At 32.1% G+C, this 22291-nt stretch overlaps 1 protein-coding gene across 1 annotated transcript; it reads right to left on the bottom strand.

Moving 5' to 3' along the window:
- Nucleotides 1–319: 319 nt before the first annotated feature.
- Nucleotides 320–2317, bottom strand: LOC117921528 (gibberellin 3-beta-dioxygenase 1-like). Its single transcript, XM_034839429.1, has 2 exons — nucleotides 1395–2317; nucleotides 320–1082 (listed from the first exon to the last, which is right to left on the bottom strand). Exons 1-2 carry the CDS (start codon nucleotides 1868–1870, stop codon nucleotides 461–463), a joined length of 1098 nt encoding a protein of 365 aa, XP_034695320.1. The 5' UTR covers nucleotides 1871–2317; the 3' UTR covers nucleotides 320–460.
- Between the last annotated feature and the right edge of the window lie 19974 nt (nucleotides 2318–22291).

The raw sequence follows: 22291 nt of genomic DNA, 5'->3' as shown, positions 1-22291 counted from the left end.
TGCCAAAGTCCCCATTGAAAAGCAGAGAGAAGGGAGACATTGGGGATAGAAAGCGACAGTTGCAGCCCCCCCTTTTTTCTTGTTCAACCTGTGAGGAATTGTTGGTAGTGTTTTTTATTTTTCTTCTTCATCATCCTTCCAAAGATTGATCTATGATTAAACCAGTTTTATCTTGATCATTGTCTTATTCTTTGGAGGGATATCTTCCTTCATATCCGGGGCAAAAAGATGCCGGTTCATGTGTCCTTTATATGAATATTCAAAATGACCATTTCCCTCTACCCTCTTCCTACACACCGACAAAAGACAACGGAGATTGCTTGTTTGCATCGCTTCATCTGATTTGATATTACTTATCCTCTTGTGCATTTTTCCATGGAAACTAACCCAACTCTTCACTCTTATTACTCCCACAATCCTCCAAGGAATGAAGAGTAACTACAAAGCCAAAAAACCATCCCTAACCTACTTTCACCCCATTGTGATCGTTTACATCGATGAATCCGTTCCTGGGTATACACAGCCGAACTAATGAAAGAGCCTTGTCAAAGTGCTTTGCCTTGGTGCAGAGGTACTCGCTCCATGTGACTGGGCGGTAGAGAGGAGGGTGAGTCGAGTCAACCAGCTTCGGCACGGGCGAGATTGGAACGCCGGCTGGTGGTCCGTAGAGGTAGGCCACAGAGAGTCGATGCTTTGTCCGGTTAACCAAGGCCCTGTGTACGACGCTAGGGAACACCCCATTGGATAGTATGTGGAGGAGGTCTCCAACGTTGATAACAAGTGCACCCGGGAGTGGAGGAACTGTGATCCATCCGGCTCCCTCTCGTTGGACCTGCAGACCACTGACGGTGTTCTGGTAGAGGATTGTGAAGAGGCTAGAGTCAGTGTGGGCGGCGAGACCCATCGCCCTGTCCGGCTCTGGACAAGCTGGGTAGGAGTTCAACTGCAGCGCAGCTTTGAAGTCGCCTTTTGAGCCAGCCCAGTTGACATCTTCTTTAGTGATCCCCAGTGATCCAAGCATGAGCCACATGAGCCTCTCTGCAAGTTGGTTCATCTCTTTCTCAAACTCCTCCGTGACATCACTGCAAGAGAAAAAACAAAATTGTCAAAAAGGTAAGGCACTGTATAAGATAGCAAAGATGATATTATCGTGTGTGCATAAAACAAAGTAGACAGTAACAAGTGGGATTTCATCTTGGTATGCTATAAATCCCATATCTTCTTGGTGGGGACCATGGCTTTCATTATAGTCTTTGCTAGTAGCATTGAGGGGAATGGCCTTCGTCTTCGGCCATGATATATACTTCAAAACACCAAACAGAAGAAAAATGAACTGACTGAAAATGAAGGAAAATATTGAGTTATTGAACGTGTGCATGAGCATGCGTTAATACCAGAATTTGGTGTAGTCTTGAGGCCAAAGTTGGCGAGCGTGTTCAAGTGGAGATCCGAAGATGGTGAAGCCTTCATACCACATGAGCTTGTTGAAGAAAGAGGAAATCCTGGCGAGGCCATAGCCAGCAACCCCATCAGGGGAGCGAGCGGCCTTCAGCTTTTGCTGGGCAGGTAGAGAGAAAAGGCTCCTGCCAGCAGACTCAATGTCGTCGAGGAGGCTGCCGGGGATGCCATGGTTGGTGACTTGGAAGACGCCCCAGCTCTTGCATGCATGACCCACGAGTTCTGAGGCATTAGGGTCGGTGAGATCAATAACCGGCACGGACTCAGTGATTAACGAGTCTCCAGAAGGGTTCTCGTCCACCCCTGCCCATGCATATAAGTCGGGTAATTCTTGTACTGAGTTCAAGTCCAAGTGTCTGTGATTGAGGTGGAGAGGGTGGGCTTTGAAGGCATCAGAGATTCTCGAAGGCATAGTGAAAAGACGATATTGAGGAGAGGCTTGGAGCAAAAGGATGGTTGGACCTCTAGACAAAAGGCCTAGAGAGCAAAAGGACGGGATTGAACTCTAGAGTAAAGGCCTAGAAAAATGGTTGGGAGCGGAAGGGGTATGTTGCAAATAGGCTTGGGAGAAGTGGGGGGTGTTGGTGGTGGCAGCAGTAGTAGGAACCGTGGTAGTACTTGTGTTATGGAGAAAACATAGGATAGTATTTTGTCTAAAAAGATGAGAAAAATGATGGTGGTGGGAGTGAGTATATATAGAGATGATGGAGGAGATGGTGACAAGTTGGGTGAGATTGAGTAGTGTTGGAGGCGAGAGGTGTTTCTTGAGTGGTGTTGGGGGGAGTGTTGATGAAGGGGACAAAGAAAAGAAAGGAGGGTATTTTGTATTGGACAGGAGAAAGAACAAAAAGGGAAAGGACCATCTAGTCCTCTACAAAACAAATATTAAATGAATGATGGAAAAGGCATCAATATCCCAAACCCTCTCTCAACCTCTCAAAAACCCTAGAGCGGGGATTCCATGAAAGAAGAGGGGCCTCCCTCTCTCCATGTGCCCTTGTCTTGTCCTCAAGTAGAAAAACATCCATATCAACACCAGCCTCTCCCTTCTTTCTTGGGGTCCTGATCCCTCTCTACTACAAGACACCACCCTTCAACTTTGAATGACCCAACTGCCCCTCTCTCCCACTCTCCCTCCCTTTTGACATTTTTGAAAATGGTGAAACTTCTCTTCAATCTATGATGAATGGAATGGCTGCCCTTTATCAGGCCTCAAGTGGGTTGGGAGAAGACGACACATTTTGGGCATACATGAAAGGGGCATCTTTGTAATGTAAAGCTAGGAGGAGTGCTATTATGCTTTTTCTCTTGTATTTTTGGTCAATTCCATGAAAAGAAGTAAAGCTTCTTTTGGTATTTTGCGGTTAGATTTGTGTCCTTTTGGCCCACACCACCCCTCCAAGTGGGCTCCCTAGTTTTGAGCCCCCCCTAATTCCACCAACATTTTAGGGGGGGGTTGTCCCTAAGCACGTCCTAATGGATCTTGTTCTTTGATTAGGAATCCTTTTCACTCTTCTTTCATAGACACGGAAGTTGGAATCCTCCATTTTCATCTTTTTGTTTCTCCCCTTCCTTTTTTTTGTGGCTGTAACCCCCTCACCCCCTCACAACATTGACTATCATGTCATTATGCTCTATCATACCCACCTTATCCAATCCCACTCATGTGGTTATTTTCATCATCATCATACATGAGACATGAGCTCGTGCACCCACACATACGCATACACATTATTTTCTCTTCTTCCATATGCACTTCACGTGGCTCAAACATGACTAGGTCGGCCCATCCCTCGTCTCGTCTCAAATTCAAAATTATTTCATGATACCTATTAGAATATCTTATACCTCTTATTGTGGTATCTTTCAATCAAGTATATATGTTCAACAAGATTCCACGTTATCAAAATAGTATTGGATGAAGTTTTTAGTCATTCTTTTTATATTTCACTCATAATTTTCAAATATGTGATGGTTCTCAAAAAGAGTTGAATTAAGAAAAATAAAATTTGTAAAGGAATATTCAATGTTGGATTAAAAATCCTTGTTTGCTATTTTCTTGTAGACATTATTAATTATTAATTCATATTTGCCTAAGTCCTTAGTGTTGAGGCCTCGCGTCCCTGGCGATCCACGTAGTTGCCAAATGGATGGATACACGATCTCAACCAATATAGATTCTTGATTCAATCGTTCCTGCAAAAGGCGTTCGGACAGGGTGTCCGGACGCACCCTCCGATAGTTTTGTCAGTCATGGTAAGAGAGATAAATCAATTGGACTTTTACTAGGTATAACAAGCTTACCTTCCTCTTTGTGCGAAGGTTCATATATATAGTTCCAAAAGCTCTGTTCCCCTCTTTAATGGTAGGGAGATATTTTGGCTTGTCATGATGCCACTAAGTGGTGGTAGGACCATCATCACCCTACGGGCGACTGACAGAGATCGTGGGAGGCGTCGTGACTGTCAGAGATTGTGGGAAGTGACTTGCCGTCACTTCATTCTTGTCCTTTCACTCTGCAGGTGGTGGAACGTGGGTCATGGCAGGCTGTTGTGATGACGTGCAAGACTTGCTTACTTCAGTCAATGATCCGAACAAACATATCCGGATAGTATATGTTGATCGTCCAGATGCATTGTGGCGGTTGTTCGGATGTTATGTTTGTGAGTGTCGTGTGCCTCTCCTAAAGGAAGTCCGGATAGAAGAAGCGCGCCACGTGTACTCTTGGGAAGATCCGGATGGGTTTAATCCGGATAAGATTGCGTGCCACGTGTCATCGGGAAATGTGTGTCATGTGTCATCAGGAAGAGGGGTCCCTACACTTAGAACTTTCGAGTTGGAACCGGAAGATGTTATTATTTTAAATGAGATTCTTAATTTATTGAACATTTATTAAGGGTGGTGGGTTTTGCTATAAGGAGAATTGTGAGGGTTTTGTTTACATTGCATTATTGGAAATATGGAGGTATGGCAGTCTGGTTCGTGGTAAGAGCGACCACCAACCCACCACCCATGAAAGCTACACAAGGTTCATCCTTTCCCGATGTTTGTTGGATAGAGAATTTCAGACAAGAACTTCCACCTAGTGAGGCCATTGAATGTGGCAGTCTGATATCTAAACTTGGAAGTTTTCGCTTTATTTAAACTTTCCACTTAGAGAAATAATTCCAATTGAGAATGCTCCAGAAAAGTGAGTTGTCTTCGGCTACCACCTCCATCTGATACCATCATCCTCATCATGCAACTCTGGAGCCTCGATGTAGACTCTTTCTTTCTTTCTTTTCTTTTTCATTTTTTTTTTCTTTTTTTCTAAATTTTTTATTTCTTTATCTCCTTTCCACAAAATCTTTAAAATATTTCCATACAAAGATGAGTGTGTGAATAGGAACTTTGATGTTCACTCGGGAGCTAGAAAATGGCACATATTCATTTTTGTCTTCTTTTTTATATCCCTTTCCTCTACCCCAAAAAATCTTTAAAATATTGTCATCGAAAGTAGAGTGTGAATAGAAACTTTGTTCCATTTGTTGGGACTAGAAAATTCACATATTTTATTATTATTATTATTATTTCCCTCCTTCATCCACAAAAAATCTTCAAAATACTTCCATCGAAAAGATGAGCGTGTGAATAGAAACTTTGGCACCATTCATTTGGGGGGCTAGGAATTCACTAGGTTCATTACATCATACTTAATACAAGGGTGTGTGATATTTTAATTCATTAGAAGATTAAAAGTTTATTTAGTAATGATTTTTTTATAGTATTTTTAAATTTTTTAAGATTTGAAAATTTTTATGTTTTAAGTATTAAAAAAAATAATATTTTCTAAAATCACTGTAAAATATACTTTAAATTAATATAAAAAATAAGATTTATTATCTAATTTCTTGGCTCATGTACTATATTAACAAAATGGGCTTTTTTTTTCCTTATTAGGCCAATCAAATAATAAAAGGTAAAAACTATTTAAACATTATGGAAAAGAAAATATTCAAGTCAATATAATTGATTGATTTGGTCAAGAGGGAATCATGAACTTGCCTATCAAGTCCCATCTCACATTAAAGGGGTTTATCATTTAATTAAATATTAAAAATTGCATGCTTGGAAACACTAATGCTACCCAATATTACCCATCAAGTCCCATCTCATATTAGAGGGTTTACCATCTAAATTAATTAAATGTTGAAAATTGCATGCTTGGAAACACTAGTGCTAGCTAATATCACCCATCAAGTCCCATCTCATATTAAAGGGGTTGTTTACCATTTAAATTAATTAAATGTTGAAAATTGCATGCTTGGAAACACTAATGCTAATATTTAATCAAATATTTGCTCTAGCAACCATAATAATTGTGACATTAAATTCTATGATTAGATTGAAATGAGCACAAGCATTACACACTTTGTGCAACTTATTAAGGCTAAAATTATAATGGAACCCATCCATCAATGCGTATTATATATCATTTCATGGTTCCTCGATGGAATATTTAAATGAGGCAAAGGCCACTTTTCTTTTTCTTTTCTTTTTCTTTTCTTTTTTTTTTTTTTTTTTTTTTTGGATATACCCACCAAGCTGTGGACTAATCAAAGATGAAAACCTTTTGCACTCATGATTATCCCATAATGATTTATAGTTTATTGGAGTTTGATCTATCTCCATTTTATTGTTATTTTTATGGGTCTCATGATGTAGCAAACCCTGAAAGATGGAGGAGGATGGAAGGGCAAAGTACACTGGCTTGGTTGGCCGACAGTCCTATTAGTCAATTAAGATATATTTTATTATTACCTACTTTGGAGTATATTAATATTTTATGGTACATCAATGTCACTTTCAATAATCCTCACCACTAATTACTTGACACTATAAAAATATTGGCGTATAGGGATGTGCATATTTTTCACTCGACCTTCTTTCGTGGCTTTTCAAATGGTCTCCACTCTTTATTCTTTTTCTTTTTGGTGCTAGTCATAAACGAAAAGAAAAAAACAAAATAATCATAAAGCAATTTTTGGGATTTTGAGAGTTGTTTTCTAAGCGAAGAAGATTGTGAGTTAAATTGTAAATCGCATTTAAAGAAAAGCTATTGTCTACTATTAGTCTTTATAGTAGAATCAGTCGTGGAAAAGCGATGGTAATTAAAAAAGTCTTGTAGTGGATACTTAAATACTCATAAATGAAGAAATGTAATTAGTGATGAAATATTTTATGAAGTTGAAAATAAATATAAATTTGAAGACTCTTTTGATTACTGTAAAGATTTATTTAAAATAAATTAAAATTAAAAAATAAAACAAAAAAACAATTCTTCTTTATTAAGAAGGTAATATACTTATTATCAAAAAAATGTTAAGGTATTATAATAATATCTTTCGAACAAATGAATTAAACAACCAATTTGAACAATTGAATATATGCGATGAGGTATAATCTATTAAACAAAAATATAATATAAATAATAAGAGATAAAAATGTGTACCAACCTAATGAGAAAGTGGACTTCAGCAATGTATCCTATTGTCAATATTGGAGCAAGTAGGTAGTGATGTACAACTAATTAATAAATGGTGACTTTATATCATTTGAGTAGGACAAGTAGCTTGGAATGTATGACAACATATACACAAATATATAAAAGCAAGTAATATGCCTTTTCTGATAGAACTTTGCACTCCTTTCTGCCATGCTGTAATGATATAGAGCAACCCAAGTCTAGTGGAATATCGTATTTTTCCTTTTCTTTTGTAAAAATTAATAAAAGTCTTAAGGTATAATCATATGCCTATATTTTCAATCATTTCCAAGTATATATATTTTTATGATTTTAATATTATATATTTATATATTTATATATTCATATTTGTAACGACATACACTATTAGGGATTGCATCATCATTAAACATATCAACTTATCCAATCGACAAGACCTCTCAACCCTCAAAGTCATGTGGGCACTGCAATTTGAACAATCCTTTCAACCACTTGGATGACAATTGAGTTAAGTAGGTTGTCGGCACCCAAATAAATCAAGCCTCCCCAACAAATTTGATGGTGATCATCTTCTCTTTTACCTTCTAGGGTTTTTAGTGGTCTCATTCTCTATGAACCTTTAGAATAGTTAAAGAAAACCCTAGAAGACTTCAAACAAAATATTTCTAGAAAGAAGAAATGGAAGATGACTTGAACGTGTAAAATAAAACCAAACTCAGCTCAGCTGCCACCCATCTGATCATGTCCTTTCCTTCCTTCAAGGGTTTTCCTTTGACCTTGTTCACACCTTCATTCTAATGCAGATATAAAAAAAAAAACCATTGGCACTGTTTTCATCACCATTGCGGCGGCAGCACTGTTGTTACAGTATCCCAACACTGTTGTCCTTTAGTGGGCATTTTTTTTTGTGTTTCTTTATGATACCAACCAGAAAGCTAGCTAGATAATGGTGAGACTGAAGAAGATGATAATATTATTTCATTAAAATAATGAAGAACCCAGTTGGGAGAAAGGGTGGTAGACCCCTGGTCTGTGTGCTTGCACATTATGTCTCAATATTTTCTCACATCACCCTCATCAACTTCTTCGGTTTTCAGCACTATCCACAGTTGGTTTTATTACAAAAAAAGAAAACCCTAGTAGCCAAAAATGCTGGCATGATAAAAGCAACTGCAATGTTGGTATTTTAAAAACACTAATAATAGACTCCAGTGGACATCACCTCACCAGACAAACTAGCTTGATAGGGTGACAATCATTCTTATCCTATTAAGTTATTCCATTATTAGACATGCAACAATATTTTAATATATATAGATATGCATCAATCTTATCACTTCATAGTCGGATATGCTTTGTTATTATGTTTCATGTTTTTCACCTCTGTCCATAGTCGGCCAGTGATATTTATCAACTTGGTATGGTACTACTAACACTAATTGACAGCAATTAACTTTATGAGGGTGTCAACGGATGGAGCCTATTGGATTGAGCTCATATTCTTTTTATTTTTTTATTTTTTTATTTTTTTATTTTTATTTTTATTTGTATTTTATAGATTTTAACTTATAGATCAATTATAAGCAAAATAGAAAATAGAATTGGTTATCATTACTATATAATTGATTTTATAAAAATATAGAAGAATAAATTTAATATTTTTAAATTTTTTATTAATCAAGATCTTATTCCCATTATGTTCAATGTTTTCTGAAATTCAATTGAATGTATCAATCAATTTGGCTAAACCTTTTACATGTGTTGTCTTTGATTTGCTTCGTTGTAGGAGTCGCTTTTGAGGTCTAATCAGTAATTTGTACGAATCTGTCAAGCCCTGATGAGATCCATGATTCTTAAAATAAAAAAATTATGATTTTGTTCAGAGAGTGTTTAAATTTTTAAAACGAGTTTTTGAGAACTATTTTTGAAAAACTATTTTTTAATATTTTATAAAATAAAATTTTGTTTTGAAATTTAAAATATTCTTAACCTATTTTTTATGGTTTTAAATATTTTTTAAAATTAAAATTTATCCATAATGTTTTATTTTCAATCATTCTTTATATTTGTCAATTATTTTTAAAAATAATTCTTAAAAAATAAGTGAAATTTTTTAAAATAAGTAATATATTGTTAGAAAAATTAGGTTAACTCAACCAAAGATAATCACCCTAAATGGAGGGGGGTGAATAGGGTGGTAGTTTTTTTTTGTAAATTTAAATTATGTGAATACAAAAAATAATTATATGCAAAAATATAATAAAACAATATAAAAACAATTGCACATAAAGTAAGAGAGTATGGAATAAAGAATGCAAACACAATATTTTTATAGTGGTTCGATGCAACCCGACCTACGTACACTCTCTTCTAACTTCAATCACAAGCTTGAGGTTTCACTAATTTAAGGCTCCCAACATAAGTCTTCAAGTAATACAATAGGATTATGGTTCCAATCCACTCTCTTGGATTTTTGGCTCCAAGCACCCTTTATAATTCTCAAGAGATACCCCACTCTTGAACAACCCCTCAAGTGATACCCCACACTTGAGAATCAGCAAGTAATACCTCACACTTAGACTTTTCTTCTCAAATATTTACAAATGATAATAAGAAATATTATCATAAAATCATAATACAAAACTTTAGGCTCAAATGATACAAGAAAACTGGGATTGAATGGTACACTAAATATATGCAAGTTTTAGAACAATTGTGCACTCAAAAAATACTCTCCCAAGGCTCAATATATTCAAGAAATGTTTAGGAATGTTAAACTCTTGAAACAATGAAGATCGAAGCATTTTTATAAAGGAAAACGACCAAACTAGCCGTTGGGGATTTGACTGATTGAGCTTGGGGTCAACCGGTTGACTAACCATTAGCATTTAATGTTTGGTAGGTGACTGTTGGACCTCAACCGTCCCTTGATCGGACCTCGACCAGTTGAGGTTCAACCTTGATCGGTTGAAAAAGCGTTATGGAATAAAGATAAGGTTTTTGCACCATTCGATAGGTTGATCTAGACAAGCCAACCGGTTCCTCATCCAAATCAACAGGTTGAACCGTTTTTGGCTCAACAACCATCATTTTCAACTTAAAACTTTTTAAATAAGTTTAAAAAACATTTGACACAAGATTTTGGTTAAAAACATGAAATCATCTAATTTTAAAGGATTTAAAACAAAATTACTTTTAGATGATTTTAGTGCATAAATTAAAAATGTAATGCATAAAAAACCTAGTGCAACAACAACCTTACAAAGAGATCCTTCAAAGCTTAAGTTAAAAAAAAAACATTTTCTTCGAGGTTTTCTTCTTCTTATTGATTTCTCTTTGATTTGATTTTATCTTTGTGATTCATCTTTTAGAGTCCCTAAGACTAGACACATTTGGATTAGGAAGATGTTCTTATTGAACTTCAAAGTAAAGGTCTGGTTTGCTCTTGTTCTACTTCTTTAGATTCTCCTAATATTTTACTTCTTAAGAAATCTTTAAGAGCTTCCCCTTCTCAGTAACACTTTTTGTTTTATAGCCTAGGGTCTTGCATTAATGTTTCATCCTTATCCCTATTGTTATGTCAATTTTAGGAGTCTTTAGTTTCCTTTTTTATTTTATGTTTTCTTTTTAAGAATATTTTATTAGTGTGCTTGAATCTTTGTTATAAATTTAGGGGAAAAGTTTCATAGTTAGGGGGAGTATATTTGTGTTCATGAGTTTAGGACTTCGGGTCTTTGTTTTAGGGGGAGTGTTTCTTGTAGGGGAGTTTTCCTGTCTTTTTTTTTAAAAGTCATTTAGTGTAGGCCTAAGGATTTGTGATTGTATTGCTCTTTTTTTTTTTTTTTTTTCTAACTCATTTGACCTAACCTAATCTTCCTTAAGGTAATTTCAAATACCTTATTTACTGGTTTTATTAGGAATGACTTCAATATCTCAAGTTTTAGGCCTAAGATAAATGTACTACACCTACACGTTTTGTGGTTATTTCTCTAGGATTTCTTTAATCACAATTAAGGTAAAGAATCAAAGTAAATAAAAATTATTGTATAATGGGAAATCTAGAATGATCCTTGGTAAATAACTAATAGGGAATTTTCTTAAGTTTGCTTAATAAAGTAGTTTTTGTTTTTCTTTGGAAATATCAAACACCATGCCTAGCCAATTTTAATATACATATCTTGTTTGTCTATGTTTAATATTTTGTTTCTCGAAATGAATTATGGCATCTTAGCTAAAATAAAATCTAAGATTCTTCCCAAGATCTATATGTCAGCACTTGCAATATTTGAAAATTCCCTCTAAGTGGAATAAGGCAACCATAGTGAAAATATGATTTCCATAAATGATGTACAATGCCTCCATTTCTCCAAAAATAAAAGAAAAATCATGATATAATTGAGGGGAGTAAAAATTGTGTTGTATGTAAATCAACTAATGTTGTGTTAAATAGAATTCCAATGAACTTAGATCCAACTAATTGGATGTGAATTCATTGGTTTAAGGCATGGTTTGGTAACTTTTAAGAATTCAAATTTTCTATATAGAATTAGATAAAAAGTTGTTCTCCCTTGAAAATCAATGTCATTGAATCATTTCTTAACCCTAATATACTCTGATTATTATGCATCTCTTTTTGAACTAAGATTGTGATTAACTTTGTTCTTTGGTTTCGAAATATCAATCTTGTTTGATTGAACTGTATTCTCTGAGCATTCTACTTGATTCATTACTATTCTTTCTAATTTTACAAGTTATTTTGATTGAATCATGCCCTGAGTTGAATTTTTTTGTCTCATTTCTATTTCAAAGGAATTCATTTTTTATTTTTTATTTTGTTATACACTACCTACTTCTAGTTTTGGATATTTTGCATTAATTTTTATCTAGAATTTTTCATCTATATATGGATATCATGTTTCTCACTTTATTAGTTTTGGATATTTTGCATTAGTTTGTATCTAGAATCTTTCATCTATATATGGATATCATGTTTCTCACTTTATTTGCACTTTCTTGCTTTTTTTATTCTCTTTGTCTATTTTGCAACAAAAAAAATGGAGACATGGGCATGAAGAGACTTGGTTGATTGATTGTTGAATTAGATTGATACATGAATTGATTAATATACTTGATACATAACTCGCATGCAAGGAGTGCATCTTGAATCATGATCATTTCTATTTCTTTTCCATATTATCATTTCTTGATTAAATGGTTATATTTGTTTCTCCCACATACTGCTTTACCCTAAGTATTTGTGTTTTAGTGTGTGAAAAATACAAGTATTGGGATAATTTGTTAAATCTTGATGCATTTTTCGATTCCTAGCTTGTGATTTGATGATTAAGTTTAGACGAGAATGATTGAGAGTTATTTAAACTCCATTTGAGAGTATTAGGGGGTTAATGTAATAGTGTCTTGTCACAAAATTGCCAAAGAGGGAGATTACTTTGTTTGTTGGCAATTTTGTTCCTTTTCATTCTAGCATAGGAACCTTTTTAAATAGTGACTTACTCTCCATTGAAGCTTCAAGGTTACCGTTTATTTAATTGGATTGTCACTAGTAAGTCTGAAAAGATTTGTTAAACACAAATTAGTTTTTTTTTTTTTTAATAAAGTAGGATTGAATTGAAAGTTTTAAAATATAGCTAAAATGTCCTCATTCATTTTTGGCAACTTTAAGATTTTATTTTTTAAGAAAATTTTTTTCTTAATTAATTTTTAAAATGTTGATATTTTATTTTTTTAAGAAAATTCTTTTCTTAATTAATTATTAGAAATTTAATATTTTATTTTTTTAGAAAATTATTTTTTTAACTAATAATTGGAAAGTTGATATTTTATTTTTTAAGAAAAATATTTTCTTAATTAATTTTTTGGAAATTTGATATTTTATTTTTTGAGAAAATTCTATTTCCAACACTCTAATGCATGTTTGACAACTGTTTTCGAAAATAGTTTTCTATTCTCCGGAACAAATAACCTAGGAAAATATGTTTGACAATCAAAAACCGTTTCTATTTTTTATTCTTAAGAATAGAAAATGAGGTATTTTCATATAACATCTTTTAGCGATTTTCTATTGTTTTCATTTATTTTCTAAGGATTATTTAAAAAAATAATTACACAAACATTTAGAATGATTAAAAATAAAACACTAGATATAAAAATTATTTTTAAAACACACTTAAAAATGTTTAAAATATTTTAGATTTTCAAATAGACTTTTATCTTACAAAACATCAAAGAACGGTTCTCAAAAACTGTTTTTCAAAACTGCTTTCGAAAACAATTACCAAATAAGCTGCTAGGCTCTTAGGCCTATATACACCCTACCTAAATATGTTTTCGGGTTGGACACTTTGAGAGAATCATTCAATTTGTCCTATCATTCTCAATCTCTCAAGAAAGAATTCATACGATTGAATTTTGGGTTATTGGAATGACTTACATCTCATCAAAGGCTAAGAAGAATCCATTAGAGCATTGAAGATGTTGCATCGCAAACATGGATCAAAGTATAGGTGATGGAGAATAAGTTTCTGAGGTAAAACAATCAAGTAAATTTTTGTATTTTAATCTCAAATGATGGATTGTAGATTAAAGGTCTTAGACCACATAGTTTTTTATTTCCACAATTAGTGTGGGAGGATTCCATTTAAAAATTCTTGTGTCTCTTATTTGATCTTTGATTACTTTGATTATCCCTAATATCTCCAAGTTTTAATTTGGGTTAATTTTTCATCACTTATATTGTAATATTTAAAAACACTCATTCACCCCTCATGAGTGTTACCCTATTGACCAAATGGTTTTTCAATTTGTAATTATTATATATTTTAGTTATAATATGAAATTAATTTTATCTTGATATATGAAATTAAGTAGAAAGGAAATGAATAGATAGTGCAAGAAATTAGCCCTAAATTTAATTTTTTTTATTATTTATATTAATATTAAGTAAATTTAATGAATATCATGTAAAAGTAAATTCAATCACACAAATAAATATAGGATATAACATGGAAAAACTATTTAATAATCCCTAGATGTAAAAAGTCATAGGTTGTTTATCTACTATTAAATAATCCACAAAATATAAGAAAATAGTATGCAATTTTACTTAATCGAATTACTTTCTCCTAAGGTTTATACTATCAACACCTACACTCATTTTTCGTATCTCTAACACAACACTTTGTCATGTTCCATAGTAGATTCTTCAAATCCCTTTTTAAAGTTTCGTGATGTGAGTCTTTGATATTTTTTATAGCAAAAGGATCTTGAAAGTTCTAGAGATGGAGGTACAAAACTTATAATTAGACTATCCTTTTTAGGTAATTTTTCACAAAAAATATTCTTTTTTATACTCTATAAAACCTTATGCTAATTTTGGAAAATAATTAATCTTTTAATTATATAAAATTGCCCTAAAAAATATAAAGTTGAAATGAAATTGATCAAAATTAACAAGCAGTGTTTCAACATCCATAGGAAGTGTTTTAACATTTAAACAATATTATTTACAGCATTTGAACCTTTTCTATAAAATGTAATCCTAACTTTATTTTTCATGTTTTTTCTCTTCAATCCATTGTATAGATAAAACCCTAAAAGGCATGACATGATATAACAAATTTTAGTTTCATTAATAAATTTATTTATTATGATTCTCATTTCCTTTATGATCCTATTTGCACTAATCATTTATCTTGGCACTCACACTCCTATCACTTACATTGTATATGATTTAGGTGCATTATGAGTTACATAGACATCTCTATTCTCTTAGAGGGTGTTTGGTACGTTGGAATAGGGAATGGAAATGAACATTTTGTTTCCATTCCTATTTCTTAATGGATAGAAATGAATTTGATGATTCCATTTCTAGCATTTGGATGAACTTAGGAATGCAAGGTTGGAATGATTATTTGTTTCCATTCCAATGTTTGATAATAATAGGAATGTAAATGAAAACTAAATAAATTTACAATAATATCTTTCCATATAATTTAAAATATATTTTTTTATTTAAATAAATAAATAAATTTTGAGAGTTTTTTTATTTTTGTTATTAAATAATAAGACTAAAATATATATATATATATATATATATATATATACTCAATAAATAAAAAATTTACCATAAAAAATCATATAACCCTAATGTACAAATATTCAATTATCATTTTTATTAAAAATTTGAATAATTTGTCATGCTTAAGTAGTTATAAAATTATATTTTATCAAAATATATATATATATATATATATATATATATATATATATATATATATATATATATATATATATATATATATATTAATATTTAAATTCTCAAAGTTAGCAAATGTTTTTTCTATTTCCAAAAGAGGATATAAAAGAATTCAAATTTCATTCAAAACCCTAGAAATTAGAAATTGAAATTTTTTTTTCTAAATGTCGTGGAAGGCTTGATTGATTCAATTTGGGAGAATCACTTGTTGCATAGAAGTGGATGATGAATGGGTCTAGCTTTGCAAAGAAGATAAGCATCAGGCTTGAAGAATGAGATAAGAGGGTAAAATAGTAAATTTAGGTTGTTTTATATTATCAAATAGGTTTAATGAATCAGAATACCCCCTACTTTTGATGAATTCAAATCCGACTTATAAGTTGGATTTGATTTCTGTCTGAATAATTTTTTATTCCATTTCTGCCTTTTTAACATTTGTCCAAACATAGGAATAAGGGAGAAAATGAATGAGATGTTTATTCCCACTCCCTATTCCCATGTACCAAACACCACCTTAGTGTGCATAGTTTGTTTGCATGTCGCCTTAGGCACATGTCTCTTTCTTAGTTTCATGCTGGCCTAATGAATGAAAGTCGGTCTTTTAGTAAGTGTATCTTATATAAGCAGTTGTTTAGTGTATAAGCAATTCTTTAGTGGCCATATCAAAAAGTACATACAGTGGAGGTTGGTTGAAAACAGTGTGACACATAATTCAAATTATTTCAATGTCAATCCATGACTTGTATTGTTTTTAATTCTAAATATTTGCTAATTCTTTAATTATACATTAAAATTTATATATATTTATTAACTAGTTGTCATTAGTGTTATATGATGTATATTGTAATTGATAATGATTAAATATTACTTATAAATTAGAATATGATGGACAAAAGACCCATGTGTTATTGTGAATGTAGACGTACACACCTTTTAATGTCGAAAACACAGAAGAACAATGGTTGTTGGTTTTATTGTTATCCGTTATATCATGCAAGTACATTTAACTAACTCATGAAAATAAATTGATATTAATGAAATACACACAACATATTTCATTCTTTTTGACAATTTTTGTATTGTAGAAACATTTGCACTACTTTATATGGGTTGACGAATATAACCCACAACAACTTTAACAATTAATTGCTAACTTACAACACCCAATGCTTGTAACAAATCCTTAAAGTCATCTTTTACTTATTGGTTGTTATAAGTGCAACATCGTCATTTGTCATTTATTATTTATCATATTGTTTTTTATTATTTTGATTATTGTTAAGTGAATGTATATATTATCTCAAAAATTATCATCTATAAACTCTAGAACTTATATGTGAAACCAAGGTTTAGTTAATATCAATTTTGATGATAACAAAACAATGTTTAAAACTAATGATTATATTTCAAATGTGATTAGACAAGACGATTTCTAAAGTGGCAATCACAAAGACAAATCAAGTCAATGAGAAATCACGAAGAAGAAGACCACCTCAAAGAGAAGTATTTTTCAAGACCCAAGCTTCATAAGATCTTTTTGTAAGGTTGTTGGTGCATTAAGATTTTCATGCATTACATTATTCACTTATACACCAAAATCATCTAAGAGTTATTTTGTTTTAAATATTTTAAAATTGGATGATTTCATGTTTTCAACTAAAATCTTGTGTCAAATGTTTTTCAAACTTGTTTAAAAGGTTTTAAGTTGAAAAAGTTGGTTGTTGAGCCAAAAACAGCTCAACCGGTTGAATCAGATGAGAAACTGGTTGATCGCCAACTCAACTGGTCTAGGAGTAGGTTGACCCCCAATTCAACCGGTCAAGGGTGTGAACAGTAACCAGTCGACCGTCAGCTCAACTGGTCGAAGTGTGAAAAAAAAAAACATTCTCTCTCTTCTAGAATGGTTATTCAACCAGATGAGGAATCGGTCGACCCACACCTCAACCGGTCGAGGTCCAGTCGAGGTCCAGTCGAGGTTCGATTGAGATCCGATCGAGGTCCGACGGTCACCTGTCAAGCATTAAATGCTAACGGCTAGTCAACATGTCGACCCCCAACTCAACCGATCGAACCTCCAACGGCTAGTTTGGTTTTTTTCCTCTATAAAAAGACTCCAAATCTTCATTGTTTATGAGCTTAACTTTCTCAAACCTTTCTTGAATATATTTGAGTCTTGGAATAGTGTTTTTTAGTGCACCATTATTCAATCTTAGATTTCTTGTATCATTTGAGCTTAAAGTTTTTGTACTAGGATTTTGTGAGACCGATTATTTGTATATCTTTGAGAGTAAGATTCTCAAGTGTGGGGTATCACTTGAGAGGTTGTTCAAGAGTGGTGTATCTCTTGAGGATTATAAAAAGTGATTGAAGCCAAAAGTCCAAGAGGGTGAATTAGAACCATAATCCAATTTTATTGCTTGAAGACTTGGTTTGGAAGCCTTGAATTAGTAGAACTTCAAGCTTATAATTGAAGCTAGAGGAGAGTGGATGTAGGTCGAGTTGTGTCAAACCACTATAAAATCTTGTGTTTGCATTCTCCCTTCCCTACTCTTTTACTTTATATGCAACTGTCTTTATATTGTTTTATTATATACTTGCATATATTTGCCTCTTACATTCACATAATTTAAATTTATAAAAATAGACCATCACCATTTTCACCCTCCCTCTAAGGTGATTACCATAGGTTGGATTAACCTAATTTTTCTAATATTGTATACATTATATTAAAATATGATGTTGGTGTCATAATACTTAGAGTATTTATTTGTTTTAATATTGATTGTGTTAGTATACATGTAATACTTAGATGATGTTTTTTTTTTTAATGAAAACATGTATTAATATGATGCATTTATGATTTAAAAAAAAAAAAGTTTTCAAAATGATTAAGGGGTTTATCATATGCACAAATAAAAATATTGAAAAATCGAATATAGTTAGGTTGTTTACAAAATAATATTTTGTTTAAAAAAATTAAAATTGATGCAAATAATTTTCAAAATGGATACAATTTTTTTAATTATAACAAAGTGTGAATCTAAAAATTATTTATATATTTACTATATCAAATTAATTAAAGAAAATAATCAATTTAAAAAAAAAATTACTTCTAAACAAGTTTTTTTTTTTTTACTTGTTCTAAAAAATTGTTTTTATTAACTCATCAAACATGTTTTTTTTTTAGAACAAAAATTGTTTTTTAGAATTCAATTCCTAAACACAATTTCATTTTTGAAAACAGCAAAAATTGTTCTTAAAAATTGTTTTCCATAACGGTTTTCAAAAACACTTCCCAAACATATCCTAAATATTTCCATGCTAGATAAGGTGCTCTCAAATTTTCAGAATTTTCAGAAATTGGAAGTTTTCTTATTACATTAAAGTTTTTAATTTGGAAAATAAATATTTTGAAAATTTTCATAGTAGATAAGGAAACTTAGTAATTTAATAGAAATAAATTTCTTTGAAAATATTTCCAAGATAAGATATTTATTAAATTAGAATTGTGTAAAGAAGAAGACATTTATCAAAAGTAATTTTTGGAGAAAATACTCTAATAAAAATTATAAATTTTTCAAGAACACATTCTCATATTACACTAGACTTCCAATTAGGAAATAAATATTTTTTAAAATTCTTGTAAAAAATCATTTATTCATCAAGGTAATTACTAAAGTTTTAAAACTCTTAATTAAATCAAAATATTAAGTGAGAGAGAGTCATAGACAACCCCATAGCCTCCAAGATCGAGTTCATCTTAATTTGGGTTATCAACGCCCCAAAAGTGGGTTGATCCAAAGCAATCAAGGGATATGGACTTTTAGCATCATTTTAAGTCTCATTTTGATTTTTGGACATCACCACCCCAACATTAAATGGGTCAAGGTATCATGGAATGTGAATTTTCTTATGAACAACACTAGATAGGTTAGTAATGGGAGTAATCACCCTAATGATGGTATTCTTAACTTAATAACATTGATGTCGATGATCTTAGTTATACACTTAGATTATGAAAGTAGTTTGCTCAACATAAAAGCTTTCATGGACTAGAGGCTAAACTAAAAGGTATGTTGATCTTTGCTTAATTAGAAACCTTCCAAGTTTAAGGTACAAAAATCAATTTGATAGGGTTTTTACCTAGTAATAAGATCATGACCTGTCTAACTAGGCTTAATACATATGATACTAGGATACCTAGCAACGGATATATAGTCATAAAAGCTCTACATTTGCTATTTTATTTACCTTGGATCCTTAGTGTTTAATGCATGGTTTTATTTTTGTTATGGATGTCATGCCATATAATATTATCATTCTAATTCTCATAACTAATCAATGGACCAAGTCAAACTATATTGATAGGAAAGTTATCTAGACATCATAACTAATTGCATAGAAGCTAAAATAAGAAACTCTTAGAGTTAACTATTCTTTATGAACAAATCTTGTAGAAAAAAAGTGAAGTATATCAAAGGTGGCATAGGGCGGAACAAAAGACCAAGTGTCTCATACTTAGGTATTTAGATAATGTGTTGAAATAGCAATACATGTCTATTGGCACTATCTATGATATTCTTTTTAGTCTACAAGGAATTAATATTTAGTGATAAAGGCAAGTTAGCTAGGCATGTTACCTTAGGAATGTTATGAACACCAAGGTTTATATGATCTTAAAAATCTTATTGAATTCCTTTGAGATGACTACAAAGATTCTCAAAGATAAAAAATAAAAAATAAAAAAAAAAGGTATTCCTATGGGAGTCAAGGTTTCTTCAGGTTTATCTACCAAGAAGAAAAAAAAACACCAAATAAGGAAAGCTAGAAAAAATAGAAAGAGAAAGCTTTAGGGGCGCGATTCCTTTGTGGCTTTTTGCACACTAGAAAATGAACAGTTAGATTACCTAAGGAAAAGAAAAGTTCGCATCATGTTCTTATTGTTGAATATATTGTGGTAGATAAATTTCAATCTCATTATTGGTAATTTTTTACAAGGTTTTCGACAAAATGGAAGATTACATAATGTGAATGTACTTACCTAAACGTTAGTTACAAGGTTACTTATGTAGACTAATGGAAGGTATTACTTTTTTTATATATCACTCCATTATCATTTATGCCAAGTAATAAGAATAGTTAAATCTCATTAAAAAGGAAATAGCATAGCACTAATTAAACATTTAGCATGTAAGCCTAGGTAGTATTAATCTAAATAGGATTCAAAGGTTGGATGTCTGGGAAATTGGACACCTTCATTCCAAAAGAACTTCTAGTTTGTGAATTTTGTATAGAAGGTAAAGAAACCAAGAGGTCTTTTACTACTAAAGGATACAAAGTCAAAAAAGGTTTGAAATTAGTGCATACTACCATGTGTGAACCTTTTTGTATTCATATTCAAGGAAGGTATGAGTATTTCATCACCTTTACTAATGATTACTCTAGGTTTGGATATATTTACTTAATACATAGAATTGAAGAACCAATAAGGAAAATATATCAAGGCACTTCGATTTGATCGAGGTGGTGGGTCTATGTCTAGTGAGATTGATTTTTTCCTTAAAGAGCATGAGGTTATAACCCAGTTAAATATGTTAGTTTTAGGATAAAGTTCTTAAAGTATGACACGAAATAACAAATTTAGAATTTATTATATAATCATATTCTAGTTTCAATTTTATCAATCCTTGTTCTATGCATTACATTTTACGAGCATTCTCTCCTAGCATTTTTTGTATTGTACGTGATTTAAATGCATTAGGAGTTGAACGAAAGATCCAAGTCACGAGTTCCTTGCAAATGGATGACTTGTTCACAATTGCTTTGTGAGTCTAGGCAGCCCATTAGAGTTTGTAATGCACCATCTCATAATTGGAGGGATGATTGGTCCTATCTATCAAGATAAGTTTCCCATGGTAAGTGTACTAGTGTGTATAGTTACGCATTGAACAAGACCTATTGTGAATCATGACTTAAGGTTATCAAGTCGTCATGACCTTACCAAACTACTTCATTATGTTGTTGAGAGACAACTTAGTAGTGGCTTTGACCTACAAGTGAGATCGTAATCATATCATCCCTATGGATTAGGTCATTATTGATGGAAATCGGTAGTAATAGGTATTTTCAATAGTGGCACCATGATATCTTATGGGATTGAAACAAAGTATCCCCTTGGGTGATCCTAAAGAGGTATGTTCATAAAAAAATATAATCATAGTAGTTCCTTAAGTAAAACTTAACATTAGCTCTTAGAAAGCTAAAACATGTCAATTAGACATACAATAAGAGGATCTGTAATTCAAAGATAATGGAGGTAGTCTTGAAAAGCTTATTGCTTTCACCTTATTAGTCTACAGACACTAGTTCATAAGGAAACTAAACATAATGAAAAGTAGGTCACAAACTTGAGCACATGGGTCTCATTGTTATTTACATAAGATATTGGAGTTCAATTGATTTTTTATAACAAGATATTGAATCAACTTCCAAATTAGATTCTAACATAGCCAAGACTCTTATGGGTCCCAATGGTCCCCAACCATTTGAGCTCATGTACCTTGTTGGCACGATTTATGAGTGTCGGATTGGGTCTAGGTTTACTTTTGTGCATAAAGACATTTTGATTATTACATAAGGTTGCACAAGGGTAAGTAAATAAAGTCTCTGAATTAGACTAATTAATTAATTAATATGTCATGTTAGGTTAATTAATCAACTAGGACCATTTTTTGCTAAATTAAGTGGTTCAAACCCTTAGTGGGCTCAAGTCACTTAAGTCCATTAGGGAACCCTATAAATACCCTTTTTGGGGTTGGAGTTTCTATAACTTTTTCTTCCACCTCCAAAAAAAAAAAAAAGTGAGAGCCAAGAGATCCTTTCTTCCAAAATCTACATTTTTAAGTATCAAGATCATGGTTCGAGTCATCGAGCAAAGATCTAAGTGTACAAGACTTCCATATTCATTATTCTTCATATTCACTAAGCGGAATTCATTTAGGAACATCTAAACCAAAGGAAAAGTTCTTTAATGACTTTCCTTTTTATCCTAGAAT

This window comes from Vitis riparia, chromosome 9, assembly GCF_004353265.1.
Source record: "Vitis riparia cultivar Riparia Gloire de Montpellier isolate 1030 chromosome 9, EGFV_Vit.rip_1.0, whole genome shotgun sequence".
Lineage (NCBI taxonomy): Eukaryota > Viridiplantae > Streptophyta > Magnoliopsida > Vitales > Vitaceae > Vitis > Vitis riparia.
This window is presented reverse-complemented; position numbering and strand designations above follow the sequence as displayed.

What these genes read in the sequence shown, in the direction of transcription:
- LOC117921528 (XM_034839429.1), bottom strand. Translation starts at nt 1,870, where the DNA reads ATGCCTTCGAGAATCTCTGATGCCTTCAAAGCCCACCCTCTCCACCTC. An exon ending in CAAGACTACACCAAATTCTG is followed by an intron (nt 1,083 to 1,394) that starts GTATTAACGCAT and finishes TTTCTCTTGCAG; the next exon opens with TGATGTCACGGAGGAGTTTG.